Source organism: Andrena cerasifolii, chromosome 9 (assembly GCF_050908995.1).
Source record: "Andrena cerasifolii isolate SP2316 chromosome 9, iyAndCera1_principal, whole genome shotgun sequence".
Lineage (NCBI taxonomy): Eukaryota > Metazoa > Arthropoda > Insecta > Hymenoptera > Andrenidae > Andrena > Andrena cerasifolii.
In genome coordinates this window covers 8,920,596-8,942,447 of record NC_135126.1, presented here as the reverse complement: position 1 = coordinate 8,942,447, position 21,852 = coordinate 8,920,596, and the positions used below count along the sequence as shown (strand labels likewise).

The following is a 21,852-nucleotide window of genomic DNA, read 5'->3' as shown; positions in this document are numbered from 1 at the left end:
TTTCGTTACACGATCATTATAACCTTCCCGGCGAGCCGCTTCTTATGCATGCTCCGAATTACCCAGAGGATCATTATCGTTTAAGGGGGAGGCCATCGTCCTGGCGGCATTTTTTTTGTACTGCTAGGCTCTAGCGTAGAGGAATCTTATGAAGATCCTGTTTGCGTTTCGCGATTGAGAAAGTTTCGTTGGACGGACGTAGGTGTTTCTTAATTTGAGAGTTTAGAAGTTACCTATTAAATGTCTGAAGTGGCATCGATACCGAAATATTAACACATAGTTATATCGCTTCAACCACTAAGAGTAGGGGAGACCGAGGCAAAGTGACGCGAAAAAAGTTTGAAGTCGAATATAATTTTTCCTTTTCAATAAAAATGTGTGGAAATAGATTTATAATATAATTTGAACATTATTATTCATACATGACGAATAGCAATACTTGAAATAAACGTAAAGTATATTAAAATTCAACTTGAAAAGAAAATGCCAAAACGACCACTTTACCCTATATATGGAGCTGCTATCTGGGGTAAAGTGAGCTGAAAGAAGATACGAGTTTTAATTAAGGATATAGGTAATTATTAACCCCTTGCGCTAAGATGACGTGTGTAGCACGTCAGTTTCTTTTTTTTTTTAACCGTGGTTGTCAAAAACAGTGGCAGATTTTTCATTTGTTTGAGGGTAGATTCTGTTCCATCACGCCGCGTGGTTTCCCAGCTAGCTGTCAGGTTAGGTTATTGCGCACATCACTAGCTCATCTTTTTTGCAGCTCAGTTTGCAGGTCACTTTGCCCTGAATGTGTACTCAGTGGAAAATTAATTATTTAATAATGTTAGGATTAATGTTTTCTCAAACGCGTGTACATGTATGTTTATAAGCTTGTTATAAACACGCAGAAAAAATTTGGAGTTAAAATAACACATTTAAGACTCATTTATCCGAAAAGCTAAATTGAAAAGAAAACCAATTGGAAGTCTCTAAAACTTCACTTTTAATTTTTTAAATGAATTTCCATTTTTCGATATGTGAATGTGCATAATTATCATTGTGGTATTACACACATTTATCGCGTCACTAAAATTTGTAAATATATTCTACTGTTAAAGAACAAATTAAGAAAGCTCATTTTACCCCAAGGTTCACTTTACTCCGGTCTCCCCTAACTGCGATTTGTAACTACGATTCTTACCTCCGCGAGACTGCGACTGTGATTGATAATAGTGTGAAAGCCAGTACCACTCTCGAATGCAATTTCGATATAATACCGCGCCCTATAATCTGTGTTCCGTATCACGACAGGGTTAGAAGGACCCATGCACCAGAATGTCCCCCGAAACGAGCCCCCTTTTAATTAGAAAAAAGAACGTATCACGTAGTGATGGCACGGTTCTCCATCCCGGGCTGCTCGACTCTACAAAGTGAATACTTTTTATCGAGCGAACAAGTTGTCCGAGACACGAGGGTCGCTAAAAAGCGCGATGCTTAACAGCAAACGAGCCGAGAGGGCAAGCAAACCGCTATTAACGCCGGTCGGCCGCCGTCGGATGGTCCGCGGCCCCGGCAAAAAGGGCCACTTCCGAAGGCTGCAACGTCACATCCGCCATCGAAAATAGCCGCGGGGCCCCTAATTTACCAAGAAAACCGTGCTTTCGGGGGCCGTGGAAAAGATCCTCCGCCGCGATAGAGGGCCCTGTTCACCGTTTACACCGCGTTCACACCGAGTTGGTCCCCGATAAGCCCCGCGCTACCAGCGAGCACTCGGGCCGCGAGTCGCGCTCGCGAACGCGGGAACAGTATTCGACATTTTTCCGAGGTGTCCGGTAACGCGGGCCAAGACTGGCAGCCGGGACGGCGTGTAAATCTACGCGCCGTAAGTCTACGAGGCGTTCGACGCCGAGCCGACGGAAAAAGCGCTATTAATCCAGCAGGATCGCTCTAAACCGGTTTTATCGTTTTGTCGAATCGAAATTTCTTTGCCTCCGCTTGGAGCCGTCCGAGCGTAGGGACACCCAGTTCCCGTGAGCGGCTCGCCCGCAATGCTGGCAGCAGGCTCGAGGAAATCAGCGCGAAGAACGAAAAGAGAAGAACTCCGCCGACAATGGGGCAGCGCAATTTCGTTCTCGCGTTACGCAAAAGCCCGCCCGCTAATTCCGCCAGCGTGGAGCGCCACGAGGAGGACAAGATACACCGCGCTGGCTTTGCCTCGGGTGGCATAGGCGCTCTAATTACAGCGGAAACGGAAAAGCGACGAGGACCGTGTCTCGCGGAGGGACAGAGGAGGGAAACCCGCGATACCTGCGCATCGGGCGATGGGTTACGCAACGATCGCGCTATCCTGGGCTACCAACGAGCGAGTCGACTCGCTGGTATCGTTTAAACCGCGATTTCCTCTGGTGCACTTCCTGTCCGCGTGGAAGGCGGGCGCGCGCACGCTGGCGCTCGCAACCACTCGGTCATTTTTCGTGTAATAGCACTGTGTAATTACCAGCGGACAAAGTAGCGATAATTACAGCCGCGTGCACAGATACGGCAGGCAGCCTGTTCGCGATCCGCGCCGCGGAAGAATTTATCGTCGTGGTGGTAGATTAACGAGGGAGGAGGTCTGGGGTTTGGACGAGTTGGAACAGCGTTTCGTGAAGTTCCCAGGGAAATCGACCGGTGAATTGGAGAATGAACGTAGCCACGCGGAGAAACGCACCCTTTTCGCGCTGGAATTAAGACCACGCCACACTTGAACGACTTCGGGAGCCGCGAGACGTCATCGATCCCTAAAAGGCCCAGCGTTCCCGATAAAAAGCTCCGCGACGGATATTATATGCATTAGGTCTCGACGAGACCGGGAGCTATTTCGCCGGTTCTTGGTGCGCGATCGATCCGCGATATCGCGTCGAATGGTATCGAGGGAAAAAAAGGTAACGGGGCGCTTTCTACGTAACGGAGTGAAACCGGTTGCGCTGCCGGCTACATTGCAAAATCTCAAAAAATCAACCTGCCGTTAAGGGGATCGCGGAGGGGGAGGGTGTGTGGGGAGTAGTTGCGCGTGCGTGCACGAAGAATTCGCGCGGATACGTACTTTCGTTAGATTAATTGCCAGGCGCGGAGAAGCAACGATCGATTGTGTTTTATGGTTTTGCAGAGGGTTCTGTTGTTTCGAACAAAGGACATTAACGGCCGCGAATCAGCCTCGCTTTTCACGCTGAGGTTGGCATTCTGCGCGCCGCGGAAGCATTGTTCCTCTTGTCGGCAGTGATCGCCAGAGATGAATATTTAAAATGAGAAATTCCGTCACCCGCGAATTACGCCCGGCGATACGATCTTTGGTTGAGCGTAGTGTACTTCCAGTGGAAATTCACAATTATGTATATCGTTGGAGTATCGAGTTACCGCGCAAGGTATGCTCGATGATAGATACGAAGCAAAGGTCGAATGATCTATCAGTGTACGCGTAACGAAAACAAATTGTTTAATGAAAGCAGGTGTGCGCGAAGCAGCTCAGTTCTGTCTGGATAAAGATTGGGACCTACTTACTTCCCTTGCACCCTAGCGATTCTCATTTTCTTAACAAGCCTAGTAGTTGCCGTACCCAAAAACGAATGATCCCGAGGGACTGATTGTTTTCGAGCCCAGTAATCTGCACCACGTCCACCGTTTGATTAATGCGGGGAGCGTACGCGTGAAAAATATCGTCGTTACCTCGGGGCCGCGAAATTAATCGCGACCAGATGACAGAGATAACGGATTAATTACCTCGCGACGCGCAAGCTGGCCCGTGAGTTTCTATCCGGGAACCCTCTCCTCCAGTGTCCAGCGACTTTTCGGCGTAAACAGCCAGCAGATACGATCTTCCTGTACCGAGCAGCGTATCGCGCGTGCGTGCGCACGCACAGCACGCTCGCTAAAAAGCTGCCTCTCTTTTTATGCCCGTGCGAAAGTGTGCAGGCCAGGCAAAAACTGTAACGACTTGGTGAAATCTGCATGTAACTCTACTAGCAGCTTTATTCAAGGGGAACCAGCGGTGATGATCGATGGGGCGTTCAGATAGTTCCCAAAATTTCCGTTTCGCCAGTATTTTATCGTCCAACGCGGCTCCTTACCCTGGCCGAGTTCCCTGCAAACTTTGAACGCGTAGCGCTGCCTGGACAGCCTGCAAATACCTGCGCGATAAAAAATTGCTCCCGACCTTAATGTCGGCCGGCGTGAGCAGCAGCATACATTTTAGACGATCAAGTCCGTGTTAATGACGCCGTATCTACGTGCAACGTTGTCAACTCGCCGCGAATGTCTTAACAAGGGCTCGGCCATTGCGTGCGGTGTAATTATTCCTCGGTACGAGGCGTTTGTATTACGAGCCACGATTCCCCGACAGATGTACGATTACATTTTTATGCCCCACGGTCCGTTCGGGCTCGAAGGACACGTAGACACCTAAGGTTCTATCCGCTTGAGCCACGGGCACGATATTTCCCCAGCAATTGCTAGAAGCTAGGTCCTAGGAGGTAGGATACAGACAGAGAGAAAGGGGAACAAAGTGGAGTAAGGGGGAAGGACGGAGAGAGAGAGCTATCAGCAATTTATGCGCCCCCGGTAATCAAGTTTCCCTGAAACGCAAGGTTGGCTCCTTTGTGAGCCGCGTAATAAATTCCGCGACGACGTCTAGGCGAATTACGCGGTGTAGGTGTGTTACTATTCAACGGGAGATTCGAGGGTAACGTATCTGGAAAATGGAGAAAGCCTGTCGCTATCAGTCAGAAAGCTCCCTTTGTCGCTGGACATCGAACCAACAACGCGGAGCTGTTTTGCTGGCGTATTCCTCGTCCGAGGAGCATCTAGATAGCGAGCTTATTAAATTTGACACTCCAAGAAGCCGGAACATTGAAAAGGGGCTAGGGACGCGAGCCGACCCACGCGACGTTACCCCATCGCGCCGGAGCAACCACCCCGTGGACGACGCGTATCCTGACGCCTCGGGGGAGCAGGGATTCGCTAATTTCACCCAGGACACACGGCTCCGTGAAAATACTCTGGCCGGGAAAATAGTCCGTGCACTGGCAATTCCCTCGGGACAAAGTCGTTTGATACGTACTCGGCTTCCTTTCGAGGTTAGAGAAACGAACCGAAATAACCTGCGCGCGGATCGACCGCGAGCAGTGGATTCCTGACACGACCACGGGTGAATATGGTCCCCCTTCAATGGCGAATAAAATTCGTCCACTTACATGGGATTATACTCGACTTATAGCCCGTCGAACAGCGAGGTCGAGATTTTTCGGTCAAGGAAATTCAAGCAGTCGGACTCACCCCTGTCCGCCGCGATCGTTTCTACAGAAGAGGGGGCAAGTTTCGAGGCCGAGGTCTCGGAGACCCCGCCAGTTCCCGGAGAAGTATCCTCGAGATCGGTTAAAATTGGAAAGGTCCTCGCGCCCGGGTCAATTCATTGTTGAAGAGGCTATTCTTGACGCGAAATTGCCTGAAATTGGTTTACACGGACACGGCCGGCACGTCAGAAATTGATTCGCGCGTCGTCTCTCTCTCTATCGCTACCTCCCGCCCCCTCGCCCCTTGGTCCGCCCCTACTCGACGCTGAATGCGTTTAATTTTTCTGCCCGGCTACGTTTTATTCCCTGCGGACCCGATCCTCCTATTCCTTGTCAACGAGAGGAAAAAAGATCCGGCAATCACGTTGCACCTTAAAGGGGCCCGCGAGGAGGGACATCGAACCAGCGGCGGTAATCAAAGAAAATTTCGTCGAACCTCGGTAATTTGGCAACGACGTCCAATGTCGCTAATAAATGCACGGTGACTGTCGCTCGTCGTTCGCTAACTACAGGACGGCAATTTCCTCGCTCGCCACCCCCGCGTCAGAGGCAGAACAGAAGAAGCTCGCTCGAACGGAGCGATTTCGGGGGTGGCTGCTGGTAATGTCTTTAATCCTGCAGCCTCGGCGAAGACGCCGCTGCTCTCGTCGTCCGGATCGAGTTATCGTGGGGAATGAGAAAAATTAATAAAATGAATCAACAGCCGGCGAGACAGCCCGAGGGATAGGCGGAAGAGGGGGGGGAGGGTTCGTCTCGAGTCTGCAGAAGAAGAGAAATTAGCTAAACGGATTCTTTCACGGCGCGGCTGCGACTCCCCGCTCGCTACCGATCGCTCGAAAACGCGTCTAATCGCCGTTAAGTAATTGCCGGGGAATTCTTGCTTTCTAATCGAGCCTCCGTTACATAAATCAACGGTTAATGAAGTCCTCGCGCGCGGCGGGCACCGATACGTGAACGTGATCGCCGTGAAAATTAATATCTACGTTGATGGTCGTTTTTCTGAAAAGCATTCCCCGGAGTTAATACTCTTCCTCCTCCAGGCCATCGGCGCGACGGAGAGTCGAGGATCGGCTCGCGAACGCGCACAGCCCCGTGTTATTAGCTAAGATAATTAACGTCCCTTCCATCCAACGTCCGCGCCGGTACAATCGTTAGCTGTTAACAGCCTGGAATTTTCGGTCTCGCCGCGCAGATTGTGGCGGGAATTAGCGGCGTTGCGCACCGCGACGAGATTCCTTACACGTTTCCCTAACCCCTCGTGTAAGAAGGAGACAGCAAGGTGGGACCTGGCAAGCTTCCATATCGTAGACGACGGAGTCCGTAACGAGGAGCAGCTTCTGGGCCGCGAGAAAAACCCTGGCGCGACTTAATTGCTTAATCAGACGCAGTAAATCTCGCGACACGGGCATTTACGAGGTACACGATCCACCGCTCTACAAAGTGGATGTTTCCCTGGCGAGCGAGCGCGTAGCTGCGACGCTTTCGTCGATGAACAATGAACTCGTTGCCATCATTCGACGCGACACGTGCCTCTCGGACGCGCTGGGAATTCGTACGTCGGCCCATTTAGCGGGGATGCTCGGTAATGACAGGCTGTGCTCAGTTAGATATCGAACGATGGCACAGTTTGTAAATTGTCCGGCGACCGTGGCGTGTGTGGCTGATATTATAATTATTTAATCGTACGGGACGTCGCGTCGCTGACAGAGCGGGCGTCGCGAGAGTTATCGAGTAGGTAGGCACTGTTTCGTGGATGGAGGTGAACTTGCAGTGCGCCGCCTTACTTGCTCTTTTTCCCTCGTTAAAGACCGAGCCCTCGGTAACACGATGCTCGTTTATGGTCTCGTTAAGAGAGCACCCGGTGTATTAAGGGATAACCGTGACCGGTGATGTAATGCAACACTGTAGTCCTGATCCCGATCCCTGAATGAGATGGTATCTCCGGCGTGTCCTGGACGCGTACATTCGACGCGTTACATACCTGTGCCCGCAGTGTGTTGCACGTAAGTATGGCGCGCGTATTATGCTACAACGAGGTATCGAGTGACCCACGTAAATTCTTTGCCGCTCGAACGAGACGCGGAAAGTTATTTCCTATATTCTCGGGGGCACCAGTCCCTCGATCCTCCCTTGAATGGGTTTTAGATGGGTTTTGTACATACCTTGCCACTCTTCCTACGAATTACATAGTGGCAACAATGTTGTAATAGCTATCGCTATCTATGAATGATCCTCGTATCTCTGTCTGTAATCAGCGTTTCGAACGGATGGCACGAGTTAGACCGCGTTTTAGGATCTCCAGAGTCACCTAATGTATTTACTCCGTGTGTCAAGCATTACCACGTATTATTGACTGGACTGACGATGAAATTATACGTCTGTGGGCATGATTACACCCCCGCGATACGCGCGATAGGCTCGACGCGCGTAAAAGAAGTGAACCAGGAGGCATGGGAAACTACGATAAAGGGCACGAGCAAGGTCAACCCAGCGTCACGCGATTCGTGAATTATTTTCGGGCATAATGGAAACGAATTACGCCCGAAAAGCGCGTCTCGGTGCCGTTGAAACGCACGCGGGAACCGAGCGGCGACGGGTTTCCCCCCTCGCGACGATTTTTACATTTGAATCTTGACAATGACGACGGTGACCGCCACCGCCCCGGGGGCTGTGAAAACGTTACCCCTATCGCGAGCAATGATATCCCCCCAGTCGGTCACTGGTGCATGAAACAGTTAAGCATCGACAATGTAAGCCAATCAAGGGGTGGATGGTATAAGGGGTGTATCACAGAGCGGGCCGCGGTAATCACTTGGAATTGCGTTAAATTTTTACTCCCTTCGCCCCCGGGGCTCCGTGTCTTGGTCTTTTGATGCTGGGACCGGCAACTGGCTGAGGAAGATGCGTTTAGGCTGGCGATACAGGATTTACAAAGCTATTACAGCCACGGAAACACGGTTTCGAGGACGCTGATGCTTTAGGCCAGCCCTTTTCAGAATAGAAACAGAGTGGATGAAAGAAAGTGGTGTTTATAGTTGACTTTGACGAGGAACCGACAACTCAGGATTTATCTCAGATGTTAGGCTCCTAGGTGGTGATCTAGAGACGCGGTAGTGTCTCAACGCCAAGTATAGGAAAGAAAGTACAGGAAAGACACCCTGTATATGTCGATTGACGAACGCACGCACGCACAGCAAAGAGAGAAAAAGATTAATGCAATTTATACATATGAATTCAGTTTAGCAACACCAACTCGGTTTCGCAGCGCCAAGTATTTTGAATAAAATATTTATTCGTATTAAAATATTTATTCGTATTAAAATATTTATTCGTATTAAAATATTTATTTGTATAAGAATATATCTGCTTAATATTATTTAATACATTTTTTTCTTTTTATAAGTAGCCATTGTTATAATTGCCGCAATTTTTGTATATCATTCATTTTGTAAAGCTATTAAGTTACGACAATGTTTTTAAATGGGAGTCTTTTTGATTGGTTAATTAAAATGTCCGCAATATGCGTAATGGAATGTATGAACATTTTAGCTGTGGATATGTAGTCGTGTCATTTTAAGCGCAGTTAGAAAGCACCTTTATGTACTTGCAGCTCATTTTGATTTCACATCTTTTTTTTATATTCTAATTATTATTATCTTCTATTCTTTTGTGATTTATTTGATTTCATGTACTTGGCGTAATATTTTTCCTTTTTTGAAGTTTTTTTTATGGGGATTAACATTACTGCGAGACAGTCGACAGTGCACAGCATGTTTGCAAAGTCGACGGCTATGATCGTCGGCATTGAAATGAGCATAAGGGGCTGAAGCATAGACTTGGAACACTATTTTTCTATCCGTTCAAGGGACAGTTGAATTCCAATTGAATCTGCAAACTGCCCGTGGCCAAAACTGCCAGGATAAAGGGCCGATTGATAATTCGCCAAGTTTAGAACTATTTCTGTAACGTACCCCCTAGACCACGGGTTCCGGTTAGATTCCCTTTAGAGTGGCCTGGCAAATCCCCACGGGGGTTTCGTGGATATTACCGGGCAACAAAATAATAACGCGAACGGGCGTGGGGGAGGGCGGCGGCGTAGAGACAGAGAGAGAAAGAGGCCGCAGAAGGAGATGGTGGTCGGGGGAGGTTTAGGGCGCAGCCAGCAAAACACACACGGCGACTAAAAGGCTTACGGGGTAATTTGCGACGGCTTAAGGCCAGGCCAATCTGATCCATCCCGCGTGTATACGTGAAATCTTACACCGAGCCGTGCCAGTACGATCTCTCCGTACCGAAGAGACAAAAAGACAACGGAAGGGGCGAAGAATGAAGGAAGAAAAGTCGAGGACGCGAGGCGAAAAGCATGAGGACAGAGCGAGAGAAGCGAAACGGGGCCTCTCTTTGAAAAACGATACAGGGTTATACCTCAATGGCCCTCCCTTAGGTACTTTCTCTGCTCCTTTTTCCTCCCTTCTCCGCGCACCGCCTCCCTATCGCCTCCTGTCTCTCTCGCGTCCGCCTTTCGTTCTGCTTCTCTCCGTCTCGTTCCTCCGTCTGCTCCGTCCCATCGGGCAGCTCGGTTGCCTCGCGGTGAACACGAGCCGCGGACTTCACGGGCTGTCGCGCAGAATTTGGCCGGCGAATTTTTTCCCTGAAAATGGTTAATTGAGCGTGCGCCGGTGCAAACGAGAGGTTACCGGGGGCTATTTCCTCTTTTTGCTCCCGTGGCCAGCTCCAGACACCGTAGCCACCGCTCCACCTTCTCGCTTCACTAACGCTCCTCCTTATGTTACTCGCGCACGGGCTCTCGTTCGCGGAGCCAACGGGAATCAAAAGCTCCTTCATTCTGCACAGCGGCGACCGACTTCTCTACGATTCGATACACCCCCACGGTATCCGGAGGTCGTCCTTTTGGTAGGAAAACAATCGGTCTCGATGCCGATTCGCGACGGCACCACTCGCTCGGCCGATCTCCGCGGATGAAAGACCGGCGAAGATGAATTGGGCAAGCGAAGGAAAGGGATGACGGCGGAGGGCAGAAAGAGAGGGGCCATATTTCAGAAGCGAAACTTAATTTGCCCCGAAGTGTGCCACGGGACTCGAATCAATTCGAGGGCTCTCGAACCTCGGAGAGCCTCTAAGCGACGGCGCGTGCCTCAATCGGATGCCATTCAAGTTCCTCTCTTTCTCGTCACGCGATAATTGAGGGACATCGATTGTGGTGCACTCGTTTCGCCCTTCCACGCACCTTTCCGCCCGCTTCACCCCCGAAACACGCCGAGGAGCTTGGAGGCTGAGGAGTCGCCAAAGGAGTCTTTGGAGCTTGTCGCTCCGAAAGGGCCATTTTTAATGCACTGTATCGCGTTCGGAATTTTGTTGGCTCCGATGAATATTCGTTACTAAATTCCTCGAGCAAATATTGCCCCTCGGAATTCATGAGGATGCAGGGTAGGAATTAAAAGACGAGCACGAGCGGCACTTCTCCTTCTCTGATACCATCTTCCACGTCACTTTGTCCGACGAGGAGAGCCCCACGCATAGGTTTAGGACACGTTAAGAGGTCCTTCATGGTGTTTGCCGGCAAACACCCTTCGTTCTCGCGTTGCCGTTGATGGCGCCCTCGCTACCTCGCGAAGCCAGGCGTCCGTCCCTTTCGCCCGCGCACACAAACGGGGTCTGATTACACATTAATTATTTACCGAGTGATTTCTGATGTATGTACCGACCAGCTTCTCGAAAACGGGTCATTAAATTAAATGAGACGCGGAATTCTCGGCCAGTGCACGGTTTAAACACCCTCGACAAGTATCTCGAGCGATTCGGAAAAATTCTGCCTGCAAGAAACACGTGCATACACGCGCGCGGCTTGTAATATCGAAACGATGGACGTTCATTATGCATTTCTGCATTCCTTTACCTGCCTCGTCGAGCAGAAGCTAGCTCAAATCAGTCGGAAGCTCCAAGCATGTAAATTTCAAAGGCGCCATGTAAAAACGAACGAAGTGAAAAGAGATAAGGATCTGTAGCCTCTAAATGATTGAAAATTTTAATTAGCTTCTCGGATCATTAGGTCTGTGATTGGTAATTGTCCTGCAGAAGACGTCTCCCAGCTACTTGGTGGGCCTTGTAACAACAGAAGACGCCACGTTTTCACGAAGGGAAATTATCCTCTCCCGTTTATCTCGGTTGAGTGCAAATATTTTTCCTAAGGGGTCCGTCGGACGGGCAACTTTCCGGGGATACCGTCAGGGCGAAGCGTTCGCGATGACTAACCAAGCAGGAGTAATTTTTCCTCGGCAGTAGCTCGGGCAGGCCTAAAACAACGGGATTAGTCTCGAGACGGGCGCATCCTCCTCGTCAAGGAGGAGGCCGAAGCAAGGATTTAATTTCCGACGAGTTTTCCCACGGAACGGTCAGGCTAGTAGATTCCTCGAGGACCTCGGCAAACACTCGAAATGTCTATGCCGCTGTAGAAAATTATTTGTCGTTCTTGGTGGACGACCAGGATCTTCCATGGCGGAAGAGAATATCGCTCGTGACCCCGTCCGTCGAAGCCGTTCAGCGATCACTGCTCCTTTAAGGGGGTATTCTACCCAAAAATTCTATTTTTTTTTGTTTGATTTTCAAATATTTTAGGGTTTCGAAAATATGTCTCTAAAATATTAAGGTGAAATTCGAAAAACTCCCAGAGTTATAGGGGTTTAAGGCCGCAGCGTGGCCGGCAGTCGTTCCATCGACCCTTGTATCTAAAGAGGCTATGACTGCCAGCAGAGAAGAGAGAGCTGCCCAACATGATTTTTTTGAAGCTCAGGAAGGTTTCCTCTACGGTCCTGGTATACCAGATTAGGGATAAGTTACAGAAATTAGTTGTTATCTACCGCAACTTCAGTCGTATAGGTCGTACTGTATGAAAAACTTTAAACGCGTTTTTCTCGAAACAATTTTTTTAGATCGGGCGCACATTTTTCTCGAAAACTACTGGACCGATTGAGCTAAAATTTGACACACATTCAAAGTGAATCCGTACCTATAGCCGGAACTAGAATTATATCAATAGTTTTAATACAACCTCTCCCACACCTTGTTTTAGCTCAAGGAAAGTCGAAAAAATCAAATATAAATTTTTAAACAGCTGCGATTTCGGTAACAATGTCCGGACTTTGTTACATCTAGTTCGGGCGATAACTACACTGATATAGATTTAAAAAATCTTTGGTACTTTCGTTTCAGACGACTAGGACGGCCGCAATTCGTGCGCCCGATGGGGCTGGTTTTTGATGACACGACCTGCGCTTCGGCGTGTAACTTGTACAAATTTCAATATAATGCATTCCAAAAATTTGTGTTGATAGTTCAAACACTACTAAATATGTGTGCAAAACCTCTACCCTGTAGGTGCGATAGGTTTTCCAGAATTAATTTCCAAATATCTAGACTAGAATACCCACTTAAGCCTGACCCTGCATCACGAATCCCTATTCCCAATTCGAAATTATTAATTTTGAATGCTGCTTCTGCCACCGATTACACTGTTGACCATCCGGAGTGCCTCCAAATCAACAACTCGCCGATCACAGGGCAGGAAGAGGGTTTAAAATGGTGAATCCCCGAACGGAGTGGATATCGTTTTTCGGTTTGCACGGAGCCCGCTTAAAAATGTCGTCAAACAGATCGAGATTTCGGTAGGACTGAACAAGTGAGTCCCCCCGCCTCCGCGGGGGCCCACCGTCAGTGGATACTCTTTGTCCGCGGACAAACATTTGCCCGGTTTTCTCGGGAGTCCGGGCAGAGTAGGGTGACAGGAAGAAGAGGAGCGATCGCTGGCGTCCGCCTCGCAAACGAGGCCACTGGACGGTCGTTTCTCTTTCGTTTTTAGACGACGCCATGTTGGGGCGAACGCTTCCCGATCTTGGCCCGGATTAAAATACTGCAAATCATGGGCTACCTGTACCACGAGCCGGCTCGCGGCGCATCGTTCCCTGGCTTGTTTTCTACGCGACGACCCTTTGTCTCGCGAGCGAAGTGAAGCCCGCGAAAGCGCGGATGCCACGATTCGTCTCGCCACTTCCTCCTCGCGCAATGCTCGTTTCCTTTCGCGTCTAACAGGCCGGCTCGAACCAGCAAACGCGAGATCACCGAGAAGGTACGGTAGGGCACAGTGATTCCGTTTGATGAATCCAGCGCCACGCTTTGCTGGATCGTTGAATCTTATCTAGCGGATCGTTCCCAAGTAACGCGGTGCAGAAGCTTCGAGTGCGTCGAGGGTGGAAGAGTTGTGCTTTAAGACAACCAACGGGGGGAGGAGCGGGCAATGATGAAGAGGGGAGACAGAGAGAGTAGGGCTGGCAGAGGGAAGCTGAAAGAACTGAGCATCGGAACCGAGTCGTTCGAGAGGGCCCGTATCGTTTTAACGTCTCTATTAGCGGCTATTAAAAATGAGCTAGAGACGGGAAAAAAAGCAGTGAAACGAGGGCGACTGGGGTGGCGAGGGGGGTTTGCAGGGTTGGTAGAACGAGGAGAAGAGAGACGAGGGGGTCCCGGTCGCTCGAAAATCGCGGGCCCTCTGTTCACATGCCGTCTCCTCCTCGTACCGGTATCCAGTTACCTTTTGTGGAGGCCTTCGTATAGCTCAGATTTTCGAATGATATGTTCTCCATTGTGCGCGCCGGGTATTTAGCATGGCACGGGGTTGGTCTAAATCGAGGGGCCCCCGGATGGTAGGGAAGGACGGGGGACCTTGACGGGATGGGCTCGTACCACGCACGAAAATCCACGGCTGCTCGACGCGCGGGGTAGATTCTGTTAAAATGATATCCCTCGTCACTCTAGTAGAGTCGTCGGCTCTCCGGATAGATCCGATTCTGATATCAGGTTGAAATTGATCGTTCCCTTTTTTTCGTGCCCCTTTTTGTACGAGAGTTGTAGAAACTCGTTTCGGGGGAAGGCCAGGGGGCGACCAGCACTCGAAATTCTCGCTCCGGAGATGTTCTCTCGTTGATCAACTTTCACTGACGCTGGTGATGACTTATCACTCGTACCCCGTGGCACGAATAATTTGATACGCGGGGCTTCGCAGTCTTCGTGCGTCTCTTCGGTGCGAATTTGACGGAACTCCAAACTGTCCGTCGCGTAACACTCCTCGCACCTCGCAAGAGGCACCACCACGTTAAGGTGTTCCTCTCAGTTTATCAATTTACAGATGTCATATCGTTGCGCGGCTCTCGAGGCCGTATCGAACGGCCGATCGAGCCTTCTCCGACGAGGCTGCCATCGCGAAAGTCGATGGGGCCCAGCAGTCCTTTCACCGCTGGCGTGGCTTCTCGATCGGAGATCAATCGAGGCTTCCACGCCGTCGGGGACGACCATCTTGCGCGTAATTACAGTAGCTTCCGTCACGGTTTGAGCCCTGGTCGCCGTCCGCGTGCATAATACTTTACAACATACGAGGGGATTACAAAAGTGACTCGTCATGCGGCGTAAATACTTAACCGGCGGGGCGCATCCTCATCGCGGCTCCTCCGTTGCACCTGATACTTCGCCTGCCCCCACCCTTCTCCACCCCTTTCAGGCCAGCACGCCTGATGAATTTCTTTTTTAATCGTGCCACGGAGCCGAAAGTACCGCGTCACCTGTGATAGCTCGTCTCGTTCGCGCCGTTCGACGCGGGCCCTCGATTCGCCACGCGAATTCGGGAGGACCGCGCGGTGCACGCGCGGACACACGGGCCCCGCGAATACATTATACCGAAAAAAAGGCCCCGCGGCTGCCGAAAAGTCCACCGGGCCGCGGCGTGCTCTTTTTCGTCCGCGACAAGTTGACTGGAGACAACGATATCGCTTCTCGCTATAGCGCAACAGGGCAATTGAACCGCTGTAGTTCCTCGGCCGTCTTGTAATTATCCAGGGGTTGAAACGGTTCCGAGAATAACTGTTTCAAACTGTTATATATCGGTTTCAGAACCGATTCAGCTGAAACCGAGTCAGCTGAAACAGTTATTATTATTATTATTATAATATATCGAGAGTTTACTGTATAACGTTACGGAACCGATACAATATCGGTTCTGTAAAACCGGAACCGAAACCGATATAGGCCAGAACCGATTTCACTCGTAACTGTTTCAAGATTATTATTTCGGTACTCATAACTGTTTTGAGAACCGAAACCGATATCATAACTGTGTCAACCCCTGTAATTATCGGTCCGCGCCGTTACAAACACCGGAAGCCCGTCTTTCGAAATTGAGCAACGGCAAAGCCTCCGCTCTCCCTCCCCCTGTTGGCCAATCCGTCGTTAACGAGATACTCCGACGAGGCGAGAAATAAAGAGGAGCGACTTTCCCTGATTGCAATCTCTGGATGGGACGGTTGTTTTTCCGTCGTCGAGAGGGAGCGAGGTGGATTAACGATGCCACCCGATCGGGCCGAAAAATTGACACCGCGGGCTCGAGCCTGCGCGCTTTAAATGCCACGGCACCGGGACGCGGCTTGAATGGGTAAGGACGATCGGTTGGAGAGCACTTAGCGGAACAAAACCAGAGAGGCTGGCCGCATAATAAGTCGCGCCCGCTCGTGCGGGTGTCTCGTGAAAGGGCCAAGACAAAGGGAGAGAGGAGCGGTCTCGGGGCATAATTAAAACGCGTCGAGTGTCCCGTTGATGCGAGACACGGGGAAGAAAAAGGACCGAGAGAGAGAGAGAGAGAGGAGCACGGGTTCGATTACCAACGTGTCCGACGCGTTTCAAACGGCTCCACGTGAGAGTGGCCTCTCTTCTTGAATTGTACCCCGCTACCCTTAACCTTTTTCTTCCCTGTTCACGTCCTCCCGCCCCCGCAATCGAATAAACCGCGTTCGCGCCTTCGTCAGAGAAATTTGACGTCTCGTTATATTTCCATTCACGGCAAGCGGAGAAATGGTCGAATTTAGTAGAGGAATTCAGGTCCCGGAGTGGCCGAGGGGAGGGCTGCTTCAGAAACGAAATAAATCAGCAAGCATCACGGAGGATCGATTAAGACGATCGAATACGAGATCGGTAGCCCGCAAAGGCGCGCCTAAATTCATAGGAGTGAATCAGCTCTCGACTCTCAAGGCCCCAGCTCCTCGCAAACGTTCTTTTTTGGGGAGGTAGGGGGACCAAGGGGAGGCAGAGCGATTCGACGATTCTCGTTCGAGCGGGGAACCTGTTCGAAATCACTCGAGGTGTTACCGTGGTAACTGTGCGGGCTCGAAACTCGATTAGCAAAGAAAATACGGGAGTATCTCTGGGGCGAGACCCGGCGTTGAATCGATCTGCAGCAGAAGAGGCTTTTAAGGCGACCACAACATCTCATTGTCTTCGACGGGCTAGAGAACGATTCTTCTTTCTCCTTACACCCCGACGGAACACTGGGGGGCGTGGATTCTCTACCCTAAAGATAGATTCTCCTCGGGTGCTCTCTCTTATCGCAGCGATTATACGAAGAAAGCGCAGGGAGAAATTATTTTCGCGCCCGGTACAACGGGTTTACATTTTTCATCTGCGCCCTTCGACAGGGGAATTCTGTTATCGGGGGTGTAAAGGGAGATCCCGTGGAGCTCCGCGCCGGATCAGCGAAGTGAATTACAATGGGACCTGCCTCTCGCTCTGTCCTCGCGTTCATCGTGGGTGGCGCGGTGAATAATACTTTCCTGTCGACAAGTCGAAACGTCCGCTTCGATCGTGCCGCGACTATTCGCCGTTTACCTCGAACCCGGCCGCAGGACGGGTCGCGTGAGAAGTGCGCGGCATATTCTCTATCTACGTGTAATCTCTCGAGTAATGAGGTGGATCGTTCTTTCGTACGCACGGTCCCCGGGAATCGTCGTTACTCTCCCGTGAATCCTTGCTCGGCTGGGAAGGATACGGAGGCCCTCGCTCATTAATTACAGCCGCTCCGCGGCGATGACTGGAAACACAACAAGCGTTTTCAGTGCCGCGTACATCCACCTATTCCGGCTGCAAGCGAGGGACGACTTAAAATTCTCAGCGCGATCCGCGCCCACGCGCGGGGGCCCCCTTACCCCCGCGACTTGCTGCCAATAGCTCGGTGACCTTTTTCGTTAACCTCGCGACGGGGGACGCATGTTCCAGTAATCGATCCGAAGATGAACGCCGGCGGACATCTTGGCTTAGCAGGATATTCGCGCGATAATTGAGCGGTGCGTTCTACTCTCGGCGTGCGTGGAAAATGAGCGTATAATTTTCGCAACGGACTTGGCAGAGTGCCTTTGCTTAGGATATTCCTAAGATATTCCTATTTAATAATTCTCATCTCAGCCCTGAAAGGGTTGAACGGCGCAAAGGTTCGCGCAAGGACTAACGTTATCGTCTCGTGTTGTGTTTCAGGATGCAGCAGCAGTCTGGCACAGGGAACGGAAATACACGGCGCACGATGAGTCCCGGGCCAGGAGGCAGCGATTCAGAGGACTCTGATATTTCTCTGGGCGGAACGTCACCTCCGTCGCCGAGCTCCTCGCCGCCGCCGACTCATCAACCATCTCCTGTTCCTCTCGGGCCCCTCGGACCTCTGCCTCCTCCATCCATAAATTTCCGCTTCGATCCATCGCAATCGCAGTTTCGATTCAACCACGCGACGGCCTTCAAATTCCCGCCGTCTGGCTTCCGGTTTGGACCGCACAGCCCGCAACACAATCATCCGAACATATCGGGCGGCGGGATCTTCAGGCTGACGGAAACGAGCCCATTCCAGGCTGTGGGGCCCCGCGGTGATCTTGGATCTAGGTAAGTCGCGTTTCAAACAATCTCATTACGCGAAGGGGTGTGAGCTTCAGCTTGAGGGTTGCGAATGGATTCTAGCTGCGGAACATTCGGGGGAATATACTTGAACTGGTGAGAAGAATCGCGTAGATGTTTCAGAGACCTAAGTACACAGCAGAGATGGGCACAATTTCTATTTAAATAAAATTTCGAATGACGAATAAAAGTTGAAAAATTATTCGTCACGTTCGAATACAGCTAACTAAGGTTAACGAACGAATGGCGAATAATTTATTTTAACTTTTATCCGTTATTCCAAATTTTATTTAAATAAAAATTGTGCCCATCTCTGCGATCTACCTATAAGTACCGTAAACTGGGGGAACATTGGCATGTTTTTGGAACATTTTGCTATGTAATATAAAAATTAACATTTTTAAATTTGGTTTAGGTATCCTATTATAACATTGCATCGTTTGTGATGGTAATACAAGTGTGAAAATGTCCAAAATTTGTTTCCTTTTTAATAGATGTTAAGTAGATGCCAATGTTACACCGCACTGCCAATGTTCCCCCAGTTTACGGTATCTAATTTCGATGCTTCAACTTTCCTTCGACTTCAAAATTAAGTAATATAGAATTCGAGCTAGTAATCGAGAGTCCCGCGAGTAAAATACCGAAGAATAAACACTGCAGCGTTCACAACCCCGGAACCTTGAAGAATCCTCGCTCGAACGTGTCTATTTTCCCATTTCAGGCTGCCAGATCCTCTAGGACTGCCGCCGCCGAGGCTGCACTCTCACGAAGGCCTGCTCCACCATCCCCACGTGCCTCATCAGCTACCAGAAGGAATGTCCAGGATATCAGAAGGCTCGCGGCTATCCGACGGCGGGATCTCGCGTCTCTCGGACAGCCTATCGGAAGCGCACAGCCCGCCGTTAATGGCGACGAATCTGTCTGTGACGGGTCCGCTGCGGGTCGCAGTTCCCAGCCCTCACACGCCCTCCTCGCGGGGTAGTCCGCCGGTGAGCCAGCAGACTCCTCAGGGCCAGTCGAAAGGCCAGGGGTTGATAAGGGTCGCGACACCGCCGCCGAACCCGAAGCCGCCCCAGATCCATCGACCCTTCTCGCCGGCGTGATACGACAACGAGGACGATCGATCGGACGAGATCGTGTCGAAAGGAACGGAGGACGATCGGTGCTCCTCGCCGGGGAGCACGGCGGCCAACGATGGGCAACGGTTTTCCGGGAAACACTTCGAGGTGTTGTGAGCTAAGGAACGATCGGCGTCGCACGGGAAGAATTGCGTTCGCGAGAGAGCGTCGGGGGTTGTTCTCTGCGCGCCGGGGAGGAGATAGTAATTATTCGAGATCAAAGGACGAAGACTTGGATCGGAGACGGCGGGCAATCCTCAACAGGGGCGCGAGAAATCAATCAACCTCTGACACGACAAATCCGCGAGCTGGAAACTCGTTCCGCGCGCAACGGTGCAAAACAGGACGTGGATAATTTTCAAAGACGCTGACGGTTAGACGACGGCCCTTACCTGTTGGGCGGCAAGTGGCCGGGACTCTCTGGTTGACGACCGTGCGTCATAGGGTTCGCACACAAAACGGACGCGTGCAATTACTGAAGATCAAAAAGTCTGCGAGTGGTGGTCGGTGCGTGTACATAGTTTCTCAGCGTGTTATCGGGGGGGAGTGATAAACACGGCTGAACGGATCTGGTCGGGCGAGGCCGACGACGGAATCGATTCGCTTCGAGGCTAAACACGACTCGGTGTAGTGATGCTCGTTTTCCTTCGTTTACCTTTCTTTTTTATCTTATTTTCGGTAGTTTGTACATAGAGACGCTTTCGAGGAAATGTTCGGTGTAATCGTCGCCTGGGAAAACTGTTCGTCATCGTTTCTCTTGAACTGTCGCGAACTATTTAAATATCGAGCTGGAAAGGGGGATGCGCTGGAATTATTCCCAGAAATAGAACCGCGAAATCTGTGCTCCGAGGACAAAGCTATCCAGACGGTGGAACTGTGCGCGAGGCTTGCCCTTCGACGAACGGCGGAGCACGGAGAGATCGCTGCCGGATTCGTTAATCGAACGTCCTAAGATGTACATCGTGATGATCGTTATATAAGAAGACGCGAACATCGGGGCACAGTTTCAGCGAAAGCAAATCGCACAATGTCGCTGCGAACGCAAGCGAGAACCATAATCGTCGAGGCGAACTCGAACGATCGCCGGTCGAATTAATTTAAGCTACTTCGCGAGACAACCCTCACCCCTCCCTATAGCCTAAGTAGAGGTTAGTGATTTGTAAATTTCATTAATCGACGGTGTTCTCGATGGGATCGTTTTACTCTGAGAGTAAAGGGGCTACTGAAATACGCGCGAGAACCTCCCTTCTCTTTGTAGATACACACTACGCGTACACGCCACACACGTACACACACACACACTTAGCGAATTTCTTGTATAATCGACCCCTATAAATATGAACATACCACGATGATCTGCGTACACGTAGGCGACATGCGTAAAGACTATTAAACACGGCATTATACATATATAAATATACGGAGGAGAAATGAATCATTATTATTATTAATTATTATTAATATTATGATGAATAATATTATTTGCGGCTGTACATAAATTCACGCGAAAATATATTAACAGATTATTATGACAAATTACGAAGGGAAACGGCTGTCAGTGTTCTATCCCGCGCCCTTGAGTCGATCATCGCTCATCATTCCATCCCATTCTCCCGGGCCAACGGGCCGACAAACAACGCCAGCCAACGATCCACGGTTCCCAGGAATACACCGGGAGCGTAATCCCGCGCGCGGCTGCCAATGGACGCGTTAAAATCATGCGCCGCGTTCGCGGCAATTACAATGCCGCGGGTTTGCACTGGCGTGAGCGATGCATCGCGCCCGGCCGTCAATTGTATCTATTAATACCGTTTGTTTCCGCGCTAGGCGACGACGACGGCCGCGAGCATTGTCGCTCCGCAGACCTCGCGGTAGAACGATTAAAATAACTCGGCCCGCCGCGCCGTGAAAAGCAGCCGAGCCGATTCAGCCGGGCCCCGGCTCTTTACACCCTCTCGCGATCCTTGCCACCTTACTTCCCACAATCCGAACGCGACCGCGAACCTCTTCCCCCGCGACGTATCCACGCACCGTGCACACACAGACACACGCGCGAGCGCGCTCAACACCGTGTTCGAATATCGCAGAGTCACGGTGCTCCCTGTTAACGAACTCGAAGAAGTCGCATTCGAAACACGGATCCTTCTTTTCGCCGAAGGTCAGAGCGTGCGTCTCGGCCGCTCGAGAGGAACAGGGTGGAAGAGGGATAGGGAGCCATCGAGCAGAGGACGCGCAACGGGGGAGTGATAGAGGGAGAGAGATGGAGAGCGGCCGGAGGAAGGTTATCGACACGGCTGCAGCCAGCGAAACAGAGCTGGGGATACGTGATAGAACGCCGGGGAGGGAGAGAGAAAGATAGGCGGCAGAGAGAGCGAGAGGAAGAGAGTAGTTGCGCGATAACGTGGCGTGGGCGGGTGTCGCTGACAAAATGGACCAATCGGCTGGCTGGGTTGCCTTGTAACCGATCCCGCGGGTTAACCAGGAACCAGGAACATCGACCAAGACTCTCCAAAAAGCCGATATGCCCAGAGCGCACGCCTAACCGTCCTCGTCGCCGACTCCACCCTGCCCTCGCGCTTCCACACGCGACCACTTCCTCTTTCCCTCGCTCTGTCGCCCTCAACCCTACGCTCTCTGCCGCGCCGTGT

The 21,852-nt window shown here is 50.9% G+C and overlaps 1 protein-coding gene across 1 annotated transcript in view; it reads left to right on the top strand.

Annotated features, from left to right (window-relative positions):
* Positions 1–20,741, top strand: part of Optix (optix) — a 42,355-nt gene extending 21,614 nt beyond the window's left edge. The window contains exons 2-3 of the mRNA XM_076819524.1: positions 17,679–18,074; positions 18,808–20,741. Of these exons, the coding sequence (XP_076675639.1) occupies positions 17,679–18,074; positions 18,808–19,189 (778 nt within the window). The 3' untranslated portion in view covers positions 19,190–20,741. The remainder of the gene's footprint in view (positions 1–17,678; positions 18,075–18,807) is intronic.
* Positions 20,742–21,852: the final 1,111 nt, after the last annotated feature.